This window comes from Micropterus dolomieu, linkage group LG16 (assembly GCF_021292245.1).
Source record: "Micropterus dolomieu isolate WLL.071019.BEF.003 ecotype Adirondacks linkage group LG16, ASM2129224v1, whole genome shotgun sequence".
Lineage (NCBI taxonomy): Eukaryota > Metazoa > Chordata > Actinopteri > Centrarchiformes > Centrarchidae > Micropterus > Micropterus dolomieu.
Window position 1 is genome coordinate 9238810 of NC_060165.1, and position 21603 is coordinate 9260412.

Below are 21603 nucleotides of genomic sequence, written 5' to 3' on the forward strand. Positions count from 1 at the left end.
TATGAAACTTAAAATAGCCCCTTTTAAGTCAAAGTTGAAAGTTGTCTTTTTTAAAATAGTTTCTATCAAAAGTTTTTTTTATATTTTAATTTAAGGTTTTTATTCCATAGAATTGTGATTTGGGTCTGAGTTGAGACCAAGTTATATGGTTTGGTGATCCATACTTCTGGTAAAGACTGAACCTTCCATTTACCTATAATTTCTTAGGGAAATGTATCCGTGTGAATGAGCACACGCCTACAGTATGTGTCTGTTTGTTTATGCGTTTGTTTGTGTGTGTATATATATATGTGCCTTTGCGTACAAGTGTGTATGTGGTGTCCTTTTCTGAGTGTGTTCTTGTGTGTGTGTTATGGGAGTAGAATGGCACTGAGAGCGAGAGAGAGCCTCTTGAGAACAATAGTGCAGTATTATTGGGAATCCCTTGTTTCCCCTTCTCAGAACTGGCTGTCCTAGTTGTAACATGATCACTGTGACAACCGTGGCCATCACTGTGGCTACAGAGCTACACCTAAACAAGAGGGAGGAGGAGTGAAGAGGAGTCGAGGAAAAGCAGAGATCAGGAAGAGGATGTCAAGGAGGACTACAGGAAAGGAAAACTTGAGAAGGAAAAGTGAAATTAGGGAGGAAGAGATATTGTGCACAAGAGGGAGAAAGGAAGGAAAAGAAGGAGGAGATGAAAGGAAGGAAGGCAAGAAGTGAAAGAGAAGAGGGAAGGATGAGAAGAAAAGGGAAAAAGGAGAACAAAGTGGAGAGGGAAAGTTGAGCCATTAACCATTGAGGTGCAGAGTCAGGTAAACAGGATATAGATGGATTTATTTGCGATACCTGGCACTGTGTCAGGGTCACGCTGTTCCAGAGCTGTTCTGTGACGGACTGTTTGCTTTTTATATAATAAAAAGAAACAAGGCTGATGTTGACATGCAATAATGCTGAGTCACACCTTGAGCTTTGATGCTCTGGTGAACACAGTGACCTTGAACAGAGCAGGAGGGACAAACAATCGTGACGATGTGCCGATGGCAGCAGAGATCAGCACAGTTCTGACAGCAGTAATGAAAAACATACGCAGGTTGATATTTTCAAAACGCTTGGGAAAAACTGTTTAACAGATATGTATTACTCAGTATCAAAAGTACTTGGATGGAGTAGTACTATTTTGTTACTCAATGGTGGATATATTATTTTCCTATGAACTGACAAATCTGTAATTTGTCAACAGACGATGGTGTAAGAAGGTGTCTTAAAATACTGATTAAGATACTGATAATGTCTACTAATTTTGGTTGGTTTGAGCTTTACAGGGCATGCATTGACTTTGAAGCAGATATAGAAATAGTTTCCTGTCAGAAGATAAAAGCAAAAAAAAAAGAAAAAAGACTATATACGGTTTATGTGACTTAATTTAACATTTATGTTTCCCCGTTGTTCGGGTCATTACAGAGTGTTATATCAGTCATATCAGTTGGACATCAGAAGCCTGAAGCTTAGACCAGTAGTGGAGCACTGACACAACCATCTGGAAACATGGTCTCTGGCTAACTGGGTCATAACTACACACACACACACACACACACACACACACACACACACACACACACACAAACTGCTAGCATGAGTGTTCTCTTCCTATAACTCCACAAAAGGTTTGATACCCATACCCCCTCTGTCTCGTTCTCATCTGTCATCCAAAATATAGTTTTATGCTATCATGTGTCTCTACTTGCATCGCCCATCTACGTACTATCTGTAGTAAGTTAATTTGCTGTTGTAAACTCATACATCCAGGCTCTTGTCCTGTTGGCAAGGGGGGGAGGCTCTTTTTTTTCAATCTTCTATTTCTTCCTCAAGCTTTTCACCTTGCCTTCGAGTCATTTAAAACAACCACAAACACATTCGAATTTAAGGTTTATTGGGCCAACCTTCATACAAACATGTTTGAGGCATACTGAACCCTTTAGGGATCTGAGCCCAGTACCCCTTTAACATGACGCACGTCGGAATCTCCTGTGTTGAAGACGTCACCTGTGTTAACATAATGCTTCAACAACAATTTACGTTATTTTTATGCACAGCACAAAAAATAAATAATAATGTGACGTTCCTCTTTAAAAACTGTGTGTTAGCGGTCTTTTTTTTAAATGGTGAATGTTTTTGTCATTAAAACTTTCTGTACGTAGTTATTACAGGCGTCATCAAAAGCTCTCAGATTCACTTCTCAGCACGTTCTCTTGTTAGAAAGCAAAACCACACCCATAATTCTCTCCTCTCTGTTCCCACTGATTCCCAGGGTCCTCCCAAGGCCATGTATTCTCAGGCTGAATGAGTGGTGAAAGTGCAGCCCAATGGTGTACCTACTGTATGCGGTTATAGCGAGGAGCTTGGAGGAGGGGCAGTGTTTTCCCCACACAGTGGTAGTTTTCTCTCCTCTCTGAGCAGCTCCCATACATTCCTATTTCCTTTCTCAGCCTGAAGTGGTTGTTACATACCTGCGGCAAACATGTTCCCTTTAATCACTGTCATCGAGGAGATGCACCAGCGTTCGTGACAGTCCTGAATGGGAGGCTGAATGCCCTGCCATTCTCACAGCTTGTAATCGGAGCCCTGCTTGTGTAAACTGTGTCCGAATACCACGTAGTGATATTTACACAGTTGAAATAAAAGGGAAGTAGATTTGTTTTCACTGCTCTGATATCACCCTTTTAGTGTGCCGCTCCTCTTCTTGTTTTTCTTTAAAGAGACAATCTGGGCCCAGAAGTGGGCCATAGAAGAATAGTTCTTGAAGTAATTTTGAAGGAATTAGAAATCTAAAATTACTATCTTGTCTTGCCAAAGCTTTCAAATTCACTATTGAGGTAGCGCGGGGAAAAAATATCATCTTGAAGGTTAGAGCACGATAGCTTTAGCTTGATTGCTGTTTACAAAAGCTGTGAGTCATAACAAAAATACTTCTTGAAATGTAGGTCTCCACACACACTGGACTTCTCTGCTGCCATGTGTCTTCTGTTTTTTTTAAATCAATACGTAGGACTGGGAGGAAAAAGGGAACTGAGTAGGCTACACAGGGCTCTCATGTGAGGAGGGCCCACAAAGATACTAGACTGAATAGCAACAGATGTGGGCAGGGGCACACAGAGAATGGCTATGTACAGGGTCCAGAATTTTGTGACACTCAAGTCCAGACCTCTTCCTCAAAACTGGGCATAGACTATATAATTTGATCCTGTTTCTGAACCAATTTTTGAGCCGCAAGGCTTATTGTAGAGTAGGGCTGAATTTCAGCTTTATCAAGCGTAGTCTGCAGTGCAGGGGGGGAGCTAGGACAGGACAGAAATAAACTATATTTAATGGAGCAGTGCTGAAAATGAATTAGCGTTTAAAATTCTGATAGCTGGGGGGAAAAAGCTGCTCTGCAGTCTGGTGGTGTGGCAGCAGAAACTCCTATATCTCCTTCCAGAAGGCAGCAGGGTGAACAGGCTGTGGCTGGGTGGGTGCTGTCCTTTAGTATCCTTTGGGCTCTTCGTAGACACCTCACCTCACCGATATCACTGATGATCGGGAGATGGGTACCAATGATCTTCTGAGCAGTTTTAATCACCCGCTGCAGAGCCCTGCAGTCCTGGGCCGTGCACATCCCATGCCAGTTAGTGATGTTTTCAGTCAGGATGCTTTCTATTGCTCCTCTGTAAAAGCTGACAAGAACTTGGGATGGGAATAAATTTTTTTCTTTTTTAGCTTCTTTCAGCTCATTATTTTGGTTTCAGACTTATTAGATTATTATGGTGCTTTCAGACCAAACGTGAATTTAATCGCTTTCCTCGCCTAAGTACATTCGCTGCAAGTGTTCACACACAACGCGAGAAGGCAATTTGAACCTGCGAAAATTTGCTCGAATTGGACATTTTCAACTACCACCGGCACCGCCTCTTTTGCATCGCTTTGCGCCCTTTGCGTCGCTTCACGTCGTTTCGCGCCCTTTGCGTTGTTTCACGTCGTTTCGCGCCCTTTGCGTCGCTTCGTGCCACCCGACAGGAAATTGCGGCACTACACGTCTTTGCATTGACTTTCTATGTAAACTCACCGACACGAACACTCGCTTCACTTTTGGACTGAAAGCACAGTTACTGTTATTGTTTTGGCTCAGTCTCTTATTAACTGCATGTGAATATGCAGCAATCAAAGCCCTTTGTGCTTCTTTTACTTGATAGTCCTCGTAGTTCGCTTTCAGCCATGTCACTCTTCATTGAAGATAAAGACCAATCCCTATTTTTATAGCTACCACAAAATTTCTCTTCTCAAAATAATTTAAGTGTGATATGTGTCCAAATACACAAAATACACCTCTTTAAGGCATATATTTTCCTTGCTGATGCACACTAACTCATCAAAAGTGGCTACAATCATATCACAATCAAAAATATCTATTAGAGCAGTTGTAAACAAGGCTTAGAAATGCTACATTTCAGTTTTCCACTTCTCTGGATCCCTCAACTCCGTGTCCTTAGTTAGTTGCCTTGAGCTATTGAAGTATACCAAGAGTAGCTGACACAAGAGAGCCACAAAGGAGCAAAAAGACACCTAAGTGCAGACGCATCAGTGAAAGAATGCAGTCACTCATCCGTTTTTTATACTTCTACAAACACTGTATACAAGATCTGCCAATTAATTTTTGATATCGGCAGGGGCCATGTTTATCTTGTGTTCAAGGGAACGCTTGAGAGCCACGGTCCTGAAACAAAACCTGACTGACTAGGAGTCCTGCAGTGCTCCCCACCATGGGAACATTCAGTCGTTCACTCTCTTCACCTGTTTATCATAAGGGCTGGAGCCTATCCTACCATGCATTGTGCTAAAAGGAAACGCCAATATGGTCGCCATCCATCACTGGCCTCACTCTTCATTCTGCTGTAGGCTACTTGACATTGATGATTGACATGACATGGATTGATCTTTTGATTGTAGGAAAGAAACCTGAGCACCGCGTGAGAAGCTGAAAACTCTTCACAGGGTGGACAGAGCCTAGGAAATGGAAACATCTTGCTGTGTTGCCCAAGTGTTAACCACTGAGTCAGCGTGACTTCTTACTAGGACAATAAATCAGTGTTGCCGTGTGGAAACTGAGTAACTGCAGTTTGAATTATTTTCGCTACAGCTGAAGTTTGTGGCCATAAAATGAAAATAAAAGTACACAAAACAAATTGTCATTGTAACAAGAAAACTAACTATAACTTCATTATAACATGATACTCTTATGTCATATCATATTTTTAGTAATTTCCTTTTAACAATACAAGATTCTCATTACAACAACATATCACCTCTGTCGTGTTGCAGTATGACCTGAATCTTCACTCATTGTAACAAAATTTGTTTGTTTTTTTATAACTGCAGCAACAACAAAGAATGTTCTTTTTAATCATTCCCGAAACAGTGTCCTGTTTCAGCAGCAGAAAGGACTCTTCTCATCGTGCTGGAGAAACAGATAACAGCTGTGGGGCAAAATGAGCACCAGGTCAATCAGTTCCTTTGATCACATTACAAGCTAGTAAAAAGACTGTAATGATTAAGATCCCTATCTCTCCCCCTCTGCACACACACTCACTCTCATCCCCTTTAAATCCTCCTTTCTTTTCACCTTCCTCTCACTTTTCTTCCAATCTCCCCCCTCTCGCCACGTTTCTGTCTGTCACGCACACTCACAATTAGACGTGATGGACAAATTGTTCTGACTTGGGAATATTAAGCTGTTGCAGTCACCTCGGTTCACCTGCTGAGATCTGCAATTGTTGATGTTGACGTTCAGGGAGCTTGGCAACCGCAGCACACTGAGCAGGACGGACTGAGGCTTTGTAGCCCTGCTTCTCTTTAATCTCAGGGATCTGTTTGTATGCTTGTGTGTATGTCTCGTGTCCTTATACAACGGTGCGTGTGTATGTGTGATGTCGCTGCACATGTTTCTGTCTGCGTCTCCAAAAACACACTCTACCCTTATGTTTACAGCGTGTCCTGTCGACCCAGAACAATGAGTTCCTTCACGGTGCTCGGTGACGGCAGCAGGTTCCCACCAGCTGGGCGGCCAGGTACTCCTCTCAGGCTGTGGCGCAGCTTTTAATGAATGCTGAGCCAGACCAGTGGAAAGTCCCTGTGGAGGCTGTGCTCTGGGTAACAGAGAGCAGGAGCCCTCCAGAGAAGGCAGGCAGGCATCCTGCAGCCCTGAGGGCTAACAACAAAGGCACATACACAGCATAAGTACATAAACATGGTTCAAGGCAAAGGACACATACAGTATAAAATAATGGTGTCTTAAGGACAGGAAGGTTCACTGAATATTCTTTACTGCATGTTTACTTTACATTTTTACCGTTTCACCACAACCAAAAAAACATTATTATTATACATGTTATGTTTTCAAATCTATCAAAATGAAGTTATTAAGAAAAGCTATTTTGGCTTCTGGCTTTTTGTAGATAGGGAAATCTAGATGTTCCACACCTAACCCTAACCTATTGAACAGAAGAAATTAATTACATTTAACCAGTTAGTTTCTGGTGAATGTGTGTCTACAAATCTGCAAAGGAACATCAGTTGACTTCATTTGTGATAGAGAATAGGCCTATAGTATTTCATTGATGCGCATGGAGGGGTGCCATTAAAAACATCATTATGAAGAGGTGCCATGGTTTAAGTTTGGAAAATCCTGCGGTAGGGAAAAGTAATGCTGTCACAAGTGGACCAAGCCATTGTGTAGCAGATCTAAACAGCTGACCTCCCTGCCTGACTGAGTAAGTAAATCCCTATTTGATGGGCCAAGAAACATAAGTGGGGAGACAGAAACAGTGAAATATATTTCACAACCTGAAAAATGTGCAGTTTTACACAAAGAAGATGAATCGTGGGATATGTTCGTTACTTTCAGTGTATCTATGTGGGGGAGCATGCACAGACTCGAGCGCTGAGACATCCGGAACTACAACATGCACGCACACATACAGATGCATGTACACTCCCACATTCAGTAGCATGGACTTATGCAAAGTCATGCACACAAATGCCCAAAGGTCGTCATTCAAAGGGTCAGATGAATGGACACACACACACACACACACACACACACAGAGAAGTAGCATGAAGTGTAGTATCACTGGCGGTGGTGTGATCTCTCTCTCCCTTTCCTTGTCTTGGTGCTGGCGCTGCTGCCTGGGCTGCCTGTGTGGGTGCCACCCACTCACCCATCTGTGCCCATCGGGGCCCTTGGGCCCAGAGTCCATCTGGCATTTTCCTCTGTGTCTGTCGAGTTGTCACCTATGACGGCCACCACCAACAGCCTTTCACATGCCAGCACTTTTGTTCAGAGTAACAGAGAAAAAAGTTCTGAATGCAGTGAACTCAGCTTCAACTGAAGGGTTTACGTTACAATTATACACACTTAAAATACATTGTCAAAAAACACAATAATTTCAAACATACAGGCATGCAAACTCCTCGCTTTCACCGTTTTCTAACCAAAATGGGTCACCTATTTTGGGGGGGGGGGCATTCTTTGCTAAGACAGCATTTAGGCCTCTACCGAGTCCTCTCCTCTCCTCTCTAGCATGAGCTTTGCAACTTTACTCTGCCTAACCAATCGTCACTCCTAATGCCTCAACCCACCTGCCAATCAGAGGCAGCGTAGGGTCTTTTTTCTAGCCCGCTATACTGCAGACTCTGACAGCTGAACATGTGAGGACGGTAAAAGACAAGCTGTCCGTCGGAAAGCAAGCCTGATGTGAGACAGAAGTAAGCTAGCTTACAATATTAACTATCCTGTCAGATACTTTAATGTTGCTAAGTTAAGAACTTTGCCCGCTGTTATTAACCAGTAATGTTAAGAGACTGAGCCAAACAACTAATTGTTAAGAGCAGTTGCACCAACCTGGATATAATATAAGCCAACATCAATAAGATAAAATGTGTTGGCATAAGTGTTATTTACACTGGGGATGCTGGGGACATGTCCCCATCACAAAGTGTTTCTTAAAAATGCTTTGAAAAATACCTTGCAAAATGAAATGGCAAAGAACCAATGAAACTGTTTGAGAAAGGTTTATTTGCACTTATTTATTTTTTTAAAGGTACAGTGTGTAATATTTCTGGGAATCCTTCGACAGAAATGCAATATAATATCCATAACTATGTTTTCAGTAGTGTGTAAAGACCTTACATAATAAACCATTATGTTTTTATGAGCCATTTATATCTACATAACCGCGGGCACCCCCTTGAATATTATTGTTACTTTTTCATTAATAAACCACAGCCACATGAAGAAATGAAGTGCTACATGATGTCTCATACTCCTGTAATACATTATTTTACATCTTGGGAGGGTTGGCTCATCTGGACTAACATACCAAAGTAAATGAAGAAATTCTCAAACACTATCACATCTAATGACCACTGACAGATACCAGGACAATGTAAGCCTCACTGTTTCTGCACCACAGTCCATTATAAACCACATAATACATGAAGTTTAAGCAATCTGCAAATCTTACCATGTCTTTTGAATTTTTTGAAGTACACAGAAACACAAAGTAGTACTGACAGCCATAATTTCAGCTTGTGGTAAAACGGTGCAACGTTTTTAATGGGCATTTAGCATGAATGAAAATTACGTATTTGTGTGCACAGTGGGAAGCAATATCCGATAACGTTTTTTAATGCAAATTCGGAAAGTATTTATTATTGGTCACTTGATAGGCACACGGTCTTGTTATATATCACCATTAGCATTAAAAAAAAATACATGTTTTCCACCAGGGCAGTAAAATGTGAAGTTTAGCTGTTGATCTGTTGATATGTTTGTCTCAGGAAGGTAACGACACATTTCTATCCACATAACAAAGCCATAACAGAGCGCTGGAGAAGAACTACATGAAATTACAATCCAACTACATCTTTTTTCTACCAGCGCAGTAAAAGTTTAGCTGGCTGATCTGAGCTTCGATGCTGGAAGCTGCCCTTTTATTGCCAATTAGCGATCAGCTGTTTGTCTCAGGAAGGTAACATACAAAGCTAAAAACAGAGCACTGGAGAGAGAGAGAGTCACTACATGAAATTAATCCAACTAACATAACACCACATGCCAAAGCACAGCGCTGGAGAATAAACCAATCCAACTAACAATAAATGTTTTTCTACCAGTCAGTAAAGGTTTAGCTGGCTGATGCTTCCATGCTCTAAGCTAACGCTAAGGTTTTATAGCCAATTAACTGATCAGCTGATTGTCTCGCTAAGTAACCGGCAAAGCCAAACCACAGGTTGGAGAATAAGTAGGCGCCATGAAATTAATCCATATTTCACACCACTGACAGGGGAAACATGGCTCCCTGTGATTATGGCCAGCTTCTATCTAAAGCTATCAAACAACAGCTTTCATTTGCATCGCTAAAGTCTGGCAAACAAAGTTAATTACCTGTCCAGCAGAAACAGACAACTTCAGCACCGCTTTGAAAACATCTGTCCCATAATAACGTTATAGATTACCATCTTGGAAAATCCACAGAATCAGTGATTTCTGCCATCAGCTGTCTGTCCCGACTCCGTCTGGCTGTCGGTTCTCATGCTAAATAACACGTGTGCTCCTTCAGTTGTCCAAATGGCACTTCTCTTCTTACTTCTAATAAACCAGAAGACTACTCGGAGACTGTATATTTTAGTCCCTCTTCTTCTTCTTTGTACGTATTCAATGTAGTGACAGGCGTCTCCACAACCGGAATTACACAAGCAGAAGAAGAACGTCGTGATGACGAAATGCGCTCTGTAGCACTGTTTGTTCGTTGACGGCTACGGTAGAAACATGACGACAAAATACAAATACGGTTATGTAGCTATAAATGTCTCATTCTAAGGTATTAAAAACATAATGGTTCATTATGTAAGGTCTTTACACACCACTGAAAACATAGTTATGGATCTTATATTGCATTTCTGTCAATAGAGCCTCAGAAATATTACACACTGAACCTTTAAGTAACTATAATTTCTTAATATATCTACCTAAAGAAATCTCATTTCTTAACTGGCCATTCTCTGCTTTCTCAGAAGAGACACCTTTTGTGCTGTGTCAGCCACTAAATCTTTCACACTGAACTTTTAAGTAAGAATAAACAAGTTACTGATTATAATATGACCCCAAAACGTGCAGCATCAATCAGTAACTTTAACAACTTCTTGTCACAGTTTCTGTTTGGCCAAATTTCCCTGTGAACATGACAAAAGAGGAGGGAAGACTAAATCATGCCTGCATGTGTCCTGACTCAGCAAGGATGATCTTACATGAGAAAAGTTGATCTACAGGAGAAACAGATCTGAAAGCAACACAGAATGCCTGAGAGCTACACTGCATTAGATTTTCTAATATTTTTAGATTTTGAAATGTCACCTGCCATCTGAATTTTGTGTTTCCCTTTACATAAATAAAAACATTTCCACTATAAATTGAAACGGCTTTGTTCACATACTTGCCTGTATACTTTGCGTGTACTTGGAGGATTAAACCAGAATCCACCAGCCGGTCAGATCGACATACTGCACTCCACGTTCATGTGCGGAATTGCATCTCGCAGACAGATAGCTTTAATTCCTGGGGGCATGCACAACCTACGCTCCAAAGGAATGCAGAGTACGTGTGGCAGCCATCTAGCCTACACGAAAGCATTGTTAAAAGCAAGTATATCCAGGGCTAATCTGAGCCCTTATGTCCCTACTACTTTTCAACACAAAGTGACACCCTTGTGTGTTAGTATCTTTCTCTTGTTGCAGTAGACAAATGCACATTATCTATACAATATGTAAGCTCAAAAACAGACCCCTCTTACACTGTCTCTGTACGTTTCTCTGCTTCTCACCTTTTTTACCCCTGACCAGTTTTCATGCTTGATGATAGCTAAGCTGTTGTTGGACATTTAGCACAATTTGTCAAGGCATTAAAAATGGATTTATTGGTATTGAAAAGTTTCAAAATAAAGGCCACCCCCCACCATAAAAGGAAGCTTCAAAATAATAAACACATCCAAAAACATTTCTTTCAAAAATCTTTATTTAACCTTCCAACTCGCCACCTAATCAAAACTGTCTAGCACCACTGATGCTTGTTTCACAGAATTCACAGATTCACAGAGACGCACACACTTAAAGAGGTTGCATAATGACACTGTGACTAGATGTTAGTTAAACAAATAGTTTGACATTTTGGGAAATACACTTGTTTTCTTTCTTGCCAAGAGTTACATCAGAAAATTTACAGCACTCTCATGTCTGTACGCTAAACATGAAGCTTGAGTCAGCAGGTGATTATCTTAGCTTAGCATAAACACTGGAAACAGGATAACAACAAGCTATGGTTCTTGTCAAATGCTGAAGTTGCTGTTACCACAAGCTTACCAGGCAGGCGACCAGTGGAGACTCCAGGAAGTCACTGCACCTGGCCAAAAAACGGCTACAGAATGTAACTCTCTATGAAACAACTTTGATACTTAAACAAATAAGATATAAAGTGAGTAATTACAGATGCTGATAGTTGGTTTAACTTTGGAAAGAGCCAGACTAGCGTTCCCTCTCTACTTCAGATCTTTATGCTAAGCTAAGCTAACCACTTGCAAGCTCTAGCTCTTTTAAATGTTAGCATTTGCTCTACACAGCAATAAGAGCTGCATTGGCAACAGCGTTAGCACAACAGTTGTGGATAAAATACTAAAAGTGTACCCACTGCTAAAACATGTGACAAAGAAGTAAAGATTTATTTCTTCTAAATGTTTTGGACTCAAATTATTAAGATCACCAGAAAACGGTGGAATCTTTATAGGATCGAACTAAGTGGCAGTGATGGATGATATTAACCAGCTTGTGGGATCAGACTTCAACTGAAGGAGACAACAGTGTGGCATATGCCCTGCTTCATTTAATGAGGATTTCACGGTGAGAGTAGATGAGGCCTCCCTATAGTCCTCAGTCTGAGCAGAAGGGATTCTGATGAAGACAAGTTGCCGGTCATTTGCATGTCAAAAAGCCCGCCGACACAAAGACAATGCAGGATTAGCAGGGACGCATATAGATACACAGATGTTAACGTATTGAGTTTGACACCAGCAGTCGTTTATAGCTGCGTTTTATTGCTAGGTGGAGCAGGGGTGCTTGTAGGAAATGATGTTTTAGGTTGATTAAAAGAGGCATTTTCAGCTATTGTATTGTTTTAGGGAATAGTTCGACATTGTGGGAAATGCGCTTATCCACATTTTTGCCGGAAGTTAGATGAGAAGATTGATACCACACGTCTGTATGTATATGTATATATGCATGCATGTATATAATATGAAGCCGGAGAGAGCAGCCAGTTAGTTTAGCTTAGCTCAAAGATATAACAATAATAATTCCCTTGGAAAAAACAATGGATTGTTGTTTTTACTCTTTCGTGTAAAAACAGGATAGCTGTTTGTAGCTAGCTTATCTCAGTCCAATCGGTATGGTAAGCTAAGCTAAATGGTTGCTGGCTCCAGCTACATATTTACTGTACAGACAAGAGAATGATATTGACCTTGTCATGGAACTCATGACCACAAAAAGCTAATAAGTGTATTTACAAAAATGCGTAACTGTTCCTTTAAAGCAAATTTTCCGCTCTTAATTTACATTCAGCTACATTCTTTATTTTTCATTTTAAAAGAGATGGCGTAATATAAGGACATACTATGACTTTGATATTAATTTTGTCTCAGACACAGCTGTAATAAAGCTACATTTTCAAACCAAACTCTTCAAGAACAGTCCAGTAATACTGGATTGCTGCTTCAAATGTCTTAACTTGTATGCTCCATATATCAAGAATACCCGAAAGGGTAAAAAAATAACTTTACTCCCCTTTCCCAAGCAAATAAATCAGTCTTTTCATCATGAATTAGATCCCTTAGAAGATTTAGGGACCAGCTGTCTTATGAAGTCTTCAAGTGTCGAATTGGAAGCAGCCAGTCAAGTATAGTTGAACATGTGTAGGCGTCCGGATGAGCTATTGAGAAAACTGTTTTTACACAGGGATAAGGATTTTAGGCGTGTGGTCAGAAAAGTGTAGTTTTTTGAGCGACTGACGTTCTAAAAGATCTATTTATGCCTGTCTATCTGGTAGATATTAAACATGTCATTTTACAGAGTTGAAACTTTTGGCTGGGCATAATCACGATAGAGCCCTTACTGGAGGTATCTAGCAGCTCTGTTTCAACTCTAATCAGAGGGAAAGTATTACAGGTGACTGCTAACGGCACTGACTCGCCAGAGGGGGCAGCACCTACCCAGAAAAAAACACTTTCATATTGCACTCTCTCCTGCATCCTGGAAACCCCTCACACACATAAACACTGCTTACACACGCACAGACACACCATGTCATCAGTCTCTATTACTCTCATCCTTCTTGCGTCCAATAACTGAATGACATATATTACTGTACAGGAGGCATAACATGGAAAAGCAATTGGTTATATTTTAAAGGCTGCGTGTCTGTGTGTGCGTGTGTGTGATGCACAACATGCCCACTCTGTCTCTCTCTTTTTTCTGTCATGCCAGCTTCACTCGCTCTCCTCCCCTCAGTTCTTGAGACACATCTGGCTCTTATTAGCCCTGCGGTGGCTGCAGGTTGTCATCCAGTTAATGGCTCCTGTGATGTTTCTCCTCAGCCACGCTGTCAGCCGTGTTACAATGTTGCTATTATTACGATAGGCAGTGTAAATGAACCATGCGCTATATTGGACATGTATATTATCCTCCCCTAGTCTCCTCAAGGGAGTGCTGTCAAATAGATTAAGAATATTGGCTGGGGGGGTTCATTAGCTTGTGTGCAATGTGTTAAGACTTCATTTACAAACTACTATCATGCACTCTAAAATCAGAGGTGAATGCAATCTTTACCAAATATTGAATGTTATGGAATTGTGTAAATGTACCCCCGCATCAGGTTGAAAAATGATCAAGACACCAGACTTATTTCTGTACATAAAAATGGGAGTTTAATTGAAACTTTTGTATAAAAAAATAGCAATATCCATCCTTCACAGCCACAAGTCACACAACTAAACTGAAAGATCTCCGATATGAGGCTATGTGACAACTACGAAAGTTGTTCCACCCGTTCTTCAGCTTCCCATAGAACTCAAATTAATTTTGACAGTACAGAAACCAGGTGAATTTCTCTTGATACTTGGCCATTCAACATCTCCAGACTTTTTAAAGTAGGTAAATAACATTCAAATGCTCATTTCAAATTTAAGTAAACTTTTTTTATTCTGCTTTACATCGACAACTGCTTCAGTGCATCCTCCACATCTCAAAAAAAAAAATCCCATGTCAAAATGTAAAAATAAGTTATAGGAATGCAAACCAAAGACCAAGTGGATATGCAAAGTTTTTTTGGGGTGGGGAGGGGGGAGGGGGGGCTTTTAAGCATAGACAATAAATAAATAAATAGCCACAGAGTGTGGAATGTCTACATGTTTACAAATAAATTAAATGCAAACAGGGATCAGTGGGGGAGACACAAAAAAAAAGAAGAAAAAAAAAAAATAAAACACGCTGTACAATATTTGTTGAAAAAATACATAGTTGAGTCCATGAATATTGCATTGATTGTGCATTTCACACCCCACACCCTGAGGGAGGCCAGGGGCGGGGGCCGTGTAGTGTCAAGCAGTGAGATGGCGGGAGGCAAAAATAAAATAAAAGTCAAGAGGGCCACACACCCCACAGCAGGCATGAGGGAAGAGAGGGAGAAAACAGCGGGGGTGGGGAGGTGTGTGTGTTGACATTTTGTAGACATTCAAAAAAGACAGGATCCAGTTTCCAAACACCTGTTCAGGCTATAGAGTGAGTGAGCAGCGTTAAAGAGAGCGACACAGAGTTGAGTCAAGTGTTTTTCAAGTATTCCATTGTCAGGAAGAGCCCCCACCTCCTTTTCTTCTATCTAATGCTATCTTAACCTCTTGGCTGGGAGTTGGTTGGTTTACAGTGATGGAGAGGAGGGGATAAAAACAAAACAAAAATACCCCAACAGCCTAAGCCTCCCCCCCTTCCATCACAGCACAGGCAAGTTAGCCCCCAGGCCATGGGTAAATCCAAAAAAAACAGAGTTGTTGACAAAAGCCCCAGAAAAGCAGCTTTCCAAAATAAAGGCACTACAAAATCAAAATTAAAACATTTAAATAAAAGGTTCTCTCCAAGCTCTATGAGAGCAGCCATATCTGAGTAGGAGGGCCTTGCCAGCTGCATATACCAGCCTATTAACAAAACAAGAGAAATAAAAGTATTTTAAAAAAGGGAGGGGGGTAAATAGTGCTGGTAAGACCGCCCAAACAGAAATATTTTCCTGATTAGGAAACAAGTATAATCAACTGAAAGAAAAAATAAGAGGGGATGGGGGGAAATAAGATAAGGAAGAACAAATGGTAATAAATTAGAAATTCCCTACAAAAGAGGAAAATTAAAGTACATCGTTTTAGTGGACCAGCTGAGTGAAGCGCCCAGCCGCTGATGGGCCGCTTGGGCTACAGGCTGCTGGCCTCGAGTCCATATCACTCCCTCCATCCAAACCCCTTCTTTTCCCACAAAGTCTATTCAGTCCATGAGAGCCGTCCTCAGAGGCTCTCCTTGCTCGACCTTGTGCTTGAAGAAGAGTTTGTGTCGATGGTTCGGAGGCGGATGTCGCCGGGGACCGGCTCCTCTGGCGACTTAGGTGACTCTGTCGCCCTCATCCAGGGGTGGTCACAAATCTGCTCCAGGGTGGGCCGGTCTGAGGGCCGCAGGGCCAGGCACCATTTGATCAGCTGCTGGCACTCTGAAGGAGGAGACAGAAACAATGATAAGGATAAGAAGCTCTGAAGTCAAAGAGAGAAATTGCCAAGTGGGTTCTGTCTGTACTGTGTGTGACTCAGTTTGTATGCATCTACAACATCCTAGTGTGAAGGCAGATAAGAGACCCACTAGAATGAGAGCACACCTTCTTTAATTGAGTTACCTCTCTAGGGTAAACAGGGCTGTTACACAGAGTGCATGGAGGGAAATCATCACAGCCAGAACCTCAATTTTAGCCATTGTTGATAAATCTGTCTACCAGCCATTTCATTAGGTGATCCGTTATGATGGTGAGGTTTGACTCATCTGGGGCTGTACCAGCTGCTGTGGCTAGAGGGCAACAGAGTCATCTCATGTGTTCTAGTTGAGCTTGTCCACTCACCGGTCGAAATCCTCCTCCTGAAGTACAGTCTTCCTCTGAGGATCTCCTCATCCTGCTCAAAGGGGATGTCTCCACACACCATGTCATACAGCAGCACGCCTAGCGACCACACCGTTGCAGAGCGACCATGGTATCTATGGAAGCGGATCCACTCTGGTGGGCTGTACACTCTCGTACCTAAAATAAAAAAAAAGGACATAGAAAAGGGGGGAGGTGAGTGATGAGCCTGTCTGTTTTCAAATACAGTATAAAGCAGTGAGAAGTTGTGGGTTTTGAGTGTTTAGGTGTAATATTTAAAGGCTCTAGAGGGCGTCTGTGCTCAAAAATATGGCCACAACAATGAGACCGAATTTTAAAACAACAAAATAAAAACAGAAAATGATTTATATGTCTGTCTAAAATGGCTGAGTCATTGTAGAAATGCTTTCCATCTTCCTTTAGCCACAAAACACAAACTGGGTGACCTGCCTGCGTCTCCTCCCTCCTCCCTCTCTTTCCTCCCCCCTCCTTCCTGGCAGGAGGAACTTGGATACCAAACAACAAAAAGGCAATGTGAGCCCATCACGTGAACAGCCGACTCGGGTTTCACAACAAACAGATGTTACGTGGCACTGACCGAAAACTGCTACTGTAGGTCAAGCTTTACTAACAAAACAAAAATCGGAAACATAAAAGAAATAGAAAAAAAAACAAAACAAAAAAAGGGTACCGTCTCACAAGACGGAGGATGTATCACCAGAGATAAAACACGGCCCCCCAAACAGGATTAATAAACAGTGAGTCATATGTGTACAGCAATAACATACGCGTGACACATCCCGCTAAAAACAATTATGCGTTTACATCCTGTAAAAATGATAAGCCGCGAGAGTCTATGCGAGGAAAACCCTCGACCAAAAACAGACCACTGCGTCACAGCCTCGTGAACGCCTCCATGTCTGAATATAGCACAGCGGAGCATCAAGGGCAAACACAACCAGGCCCACACGGATGTGTATTCATAAAAAGAAATTACACATTCAGCAGCGTTCCTTTTTATATTATCGATTAATGTGTAAGGGGGGCGGCGGCGGTTGCTTACCGTCGAAATCGGTGTACACTGTGTCCTTGAGAATCGCCCCTGAGCCAAAGTCAATAAGCTTGAGCTCCCCGGTGCGTAGATCCACAAGCAGGTTTTCATCTTTGATGTCTCTGTGCACTACACCGCAGCTGTAGCAGTGTCTGACCGCCTCCAGAACCTGGCGGAAAAAGCCCCGAGCAGTGTCCTCGTCCAGGGCGCCCTTCTCGGTGATGAAGTCGAAAAGGTCCTTGACGAGCTCCGGCCTCTCCATAACGATCAGCCAGCCGTCCGCGCGCTCGTAATAGTCCAGCAATTTGATAACTCCGCGAAACGACGAGCTGACCTTCTTCAGCAGCAGGATCTCCAAAGGGACCATCGCTCCGTTCTGTAGCGAATAACGAGAATTTATTAAGTATATTGGTGATGATGCGTAGCCATTCTCACATTAACATCACAACAAACCCCCACCCAGCAGCAGCAGGCGGGAGGGGGACCAAAACAAACCACACAAACACATATAGGGAGTACTTACAATTGTGCCCCATTCGGTCACCCTCTCCTTTGCAACATGTTTCACAGCAACCTGAAAATAACAAAAAAAGAAGAAAAATCGTAAGCAAACGCTTCAAATACTGCGGGGGAGTCGTATTATTATTCCTGGTGGCAGATTAAGTCCGCCCGGCTTCGATGGCGGCACATGTACGATCAAAACATAGACCCTAATCCACATCCTTACCGGTGCGCCATCGGAGATCCGGCTGCCGGCGTACACTGTCCCAAATCCTCCGCTGCCCAGCACGGATCCCACTTGGTAAACCTTCTCAAAGGGCTCCTTTTCCACTTTCACTGCAAAAATAAAATAAAAAATGTGAAAAATGTTAAAGGTACACGCAATATTTCCACAACAAACCACCACGTAGTGCGAGGTCAAGTTGTTAGCTAAATAGCTCACTCAAACTTAAATAATGAAGCCGCGCAAATGTACGTTTCTCAAAACATTAACGTTCCTCAGTGGTTATATTCAACATCAAGTATAAAGGCGGTGAAAAGGTAACAGCGGCGGTGACCTACCTGGCTGGAGCTGTATTTTCACTGGTAGATGGTCCATACTTGAAGGGTTGCAAATATGGGAAAATGAACCAAACTTTGACAGCAACATATTCAAACTGAAAAGCCGGCGTAGACGACCCCTATTCACCCGGCGAGAGTCACAAGAACCAATACAGCGAGAAGAGAAGTGAACTCAGGCGCAGTATAAATGGTGGTGCAGACCGTCTTGGCTTCAAGCGAATAATATATCCAGTCCAGCAGTGCGCCAACTCCGCCGCACCGCGCCCGTCAAAGTCGTGTCACGACCGTGAAGTCGTCCACTGTTTCCCGAAAACCGGCATGAAATCTGGCTTCTGTTTCTTGACCCAAGCACGACAGACGAAAACACTCCTCTTAAGTAATAAACCAATTAAAAAAGACGAGCACTCCGATGTGTACAGCAGTCGTAGCAACAGTAGAGTGCGTTTAAATGCCCTCCGCAGTGTGCTGTTATCCTGAAGAGTGGCCACTGTCTGAGCTTTGGCGCGGTCTCCCCAAGCCAATATTTTGACGCGCAGTGAAATGGTGATATCCCTCCGCCACCAATACAAGTCGACACGTTCGCTCAATACCAGCGTACATTCGCCACTTTTTACTAGACACTCATTTACACGAAACTGCTGGACATGTATAGTTATTATATCATACTTATATTCAAAAATATCATTGAAATTATCAATTTTTACCGCGCACTACTTTCTCATAGTAGGAGACGCACAAGAATCCCTTGTCTGGGAGCTTTGCGCTGGGTTCACTATCGACTCGGAGGCGACGACCAATTAGATGCCGTATATAAATACTGTGTTTCGTATCTGCACCAATCCAGAAAAAGTGATTATAATAAGGCAGGCATTTGAGCGCACGTGGCGGCAATTCTGAGACGTGTCCCCTCCCTTTTCCTCCGCAGCTCTGCTGCAGTGAGAGACGGAAAGAGAGTTTATGGTCGGAGTTCCGTTCATAGTGTAATTCACCACAAACTATTTACTGGCTCTTTCAAGTTGTTCTCGGTTATTAAGTGGCTACCTAAACTCACTTGTGTTATATACATATATACATTAGAGTAGACATAGCCTATGCTGCCCTCCAGAATTCCCTACTCTACAAAAAAAGCTGTGTGACTGGTGAGATTGTCATAATCTGGTCATAGCCTACAATTGAGACCAATAATTATTTAAAGATCTAAAAAAAAATCCACAAAAAACATGAGTCTAGAGATGACAGTTATATATTTATAAATATATAATTATAAATATATTTTTGTGGATTTTATCAGGAAAGTAAAACCCTCTTTCAAGTGGCCCGCTCCTAGCCAAGAAAGGCAGCCATAACAATGAGTTACAGACAAGCAACATATGGCAAATGACATTTAACAAAATCAGATTTAAAAATTATTTATTAATAATAATTTTATTAAACAAATAATCTACACACAGCTCAGTCCATCTTAAAAAAAACATACAAATAGCTAAATAAGACCAATCTAAAGCTATAACTTAATGACGCACATTAGATTCTAAAATACCCCAAAACAGAAGAGAGGACACACTACATTAGTCCCAATATTTAATGATGACTGTCCAAGGAAGACACTGCAATTTGAAGGATGATACTCAATAATGGCATATGAGAACACTAAGTCATGCATTGACACGAGTATGAAAACAAAACAGCAGCGTATCATGATAATAGGAATAGAACATGAAAATACAATCCGATGGCCACGGTTTGTGGAGCCTCCAGCTGTCCCTTTTCAGAAGGAAAATTTTACTGTTACACATCTGACATGACCTTGGCTCTCTGTGAACTTTCCACTTTTTATCTTCTGCTGCCTCTGATAACCTGTGTGTATGTATGCATATGTGAACGCTAACCAAACAGAAGCATCAGAAAGTTCCAGGGAACCTTATCCTGCTATAGGCCTGCCGGCTGCAAAGTTATGTAAATGTACACACACACACACGGTGATGATCTGTATTCACCATATGACAATTCACACCGCTGCATGTTTTTAGTCATCATCATGTAAAGAAAATGCATGCTATCAACACATTTGTGCATGGATTTGTTATTTTTTTCAGCACACATACATATATATATATATATATATTTATATATATAAAAAAGTAACACAGTGTTGGGTTACCCTAAAGAAAATGTGTCAAGAGGAAATTTGAATAGAAGGAAAGAGGAATAACATGGTATTTGTAGTTTAAGGGATATACTCCTAAGTACATGCAGATTGTGTAGGGGCATCTGGAAGAACCCTGGAGGGTTGATTTGCTTTTATCTTATAAAACATTTGCATAAATGACAAAGAGTTCAATAGTTTATTGGATTATGCTTAAAAGAAAATGTATTCAACCCTGCACCAGTGCTAGTTAACAGACTATTCCCTGTAGGAAAATCTTCCACCTCTCCTGCATGATCATTCTGTGGTTGCAAGGTTATTTTTAGAGGCATAAATTTGTTATTAGTAATCACTTGTAATGCTGTAGATGTATTTTTCTTTTACTCCAAAGTTAATTCAAAAGCCAAATCTCCTGCATCTGTCCATGTGAAGCTTGCCAGTATTTATGTGTGTTTCCTCCCACAGTCCAAACAAATCAGCTCAGGTGAATAGAAAATACGAAACTGCTTGCAGTTATATGCTTGAATGCGATCTTTTATGGCTCTTACTCAAAAACTGATCTCTCCTCATTTGCACTTCTATGGTCACTTCACATGTGTCGCAGCTCAGCTCGCTGAGGAGGACACTCTGCATCACAGAGAAAGGTCTGAAAAATGGTATGTACTTTCCACTCTTCACCATAAGCAGATGCAACAGGTGCATCAAAAGAATATTCGGGATAGCTTTCAGTATGATATGTCCTTCATGCAAGTGTGCAGATGGAGGTCAGGTGGATGGGGTGAAGGTGTAACAGCTGCATGGAATGATATTAAGTGTCAGCCCCTTGATAGATTGGTGTCCTGTCCAGGGTGTTTACTGCCTTTCACCCTCTGCATGCTGGGACAGGCTCCAGAAATCATACGATCCTGGATGTAAAAAAGATAGGCTACTACAGATGGATAAAAATAATCATCATCATCACTCCTCTTTCACTTTGTTTGTTGGTAAAGAACAACAAAACAACTACTGCAGTTACTATGACTAATATTAACATAATTATTAAAAGCCAATAATTAAAAGCAAAAAAAGCTT

The 21603-nt window shown here is 41.6% G+C and overlaps 1 protein-coding gene across 1 annotated transcript; it reads right to left on the reverse strand.

Annotated features, from left to right (window-relative positions):
- Window positions 1–14013: 14013 nt before the first annotated feature.
- Window positions 14014–18880, reverse strand: LOC123985069 (serine/threonine-protein kinase pim-3). Its single transcript, XM_046072420.1, has 6 exons — window positions 18387–18880; window positions 18052–18161; window positions 17848–17898; window positions 17337–17700; window positions 16256–16432; window positions 14014–15856 (listed from the first exon to the last, which is right to left on the reverse strand). Exons 1-6 carry the CDS (start codon window positions 18472–18474, stop codon window positions 15657–15659), a joined length of 990 nt encoding a protein of 329 aa, XP_045928376.1. The 5' UTR covers window positions 18475–18880; the 3' UTR covers window positions 14014–15656.
- Window positions 18881–21603: the final 2723 nt, after the last annotated feature.

Bases quoted from the DNA above. Each gene is read 5' to 3' on its own strand.
- LOC123985069 (XM_046072420.1), bottom strand. From the start codon at position 18,474: ATGTTGCTGTCAAAGTTTGGTTCATTTTCCCATATTTGCAACCCTTCA. The intron at 18,162-18,386 runs GTAGGTCACCGC...TTATTTTTGCAG, and splicing joins GAAAATACAGCTCCAGCCAG to TGAAAGTGGAAAAGGAGCCC. The intron at 16,433-17,336 runs GTAAGCAACCGC...TTTTTATTTTAG, and splicing joins AGTGTACACCGATTTCGACG to GTACGAGAGTGTACAGCCCA.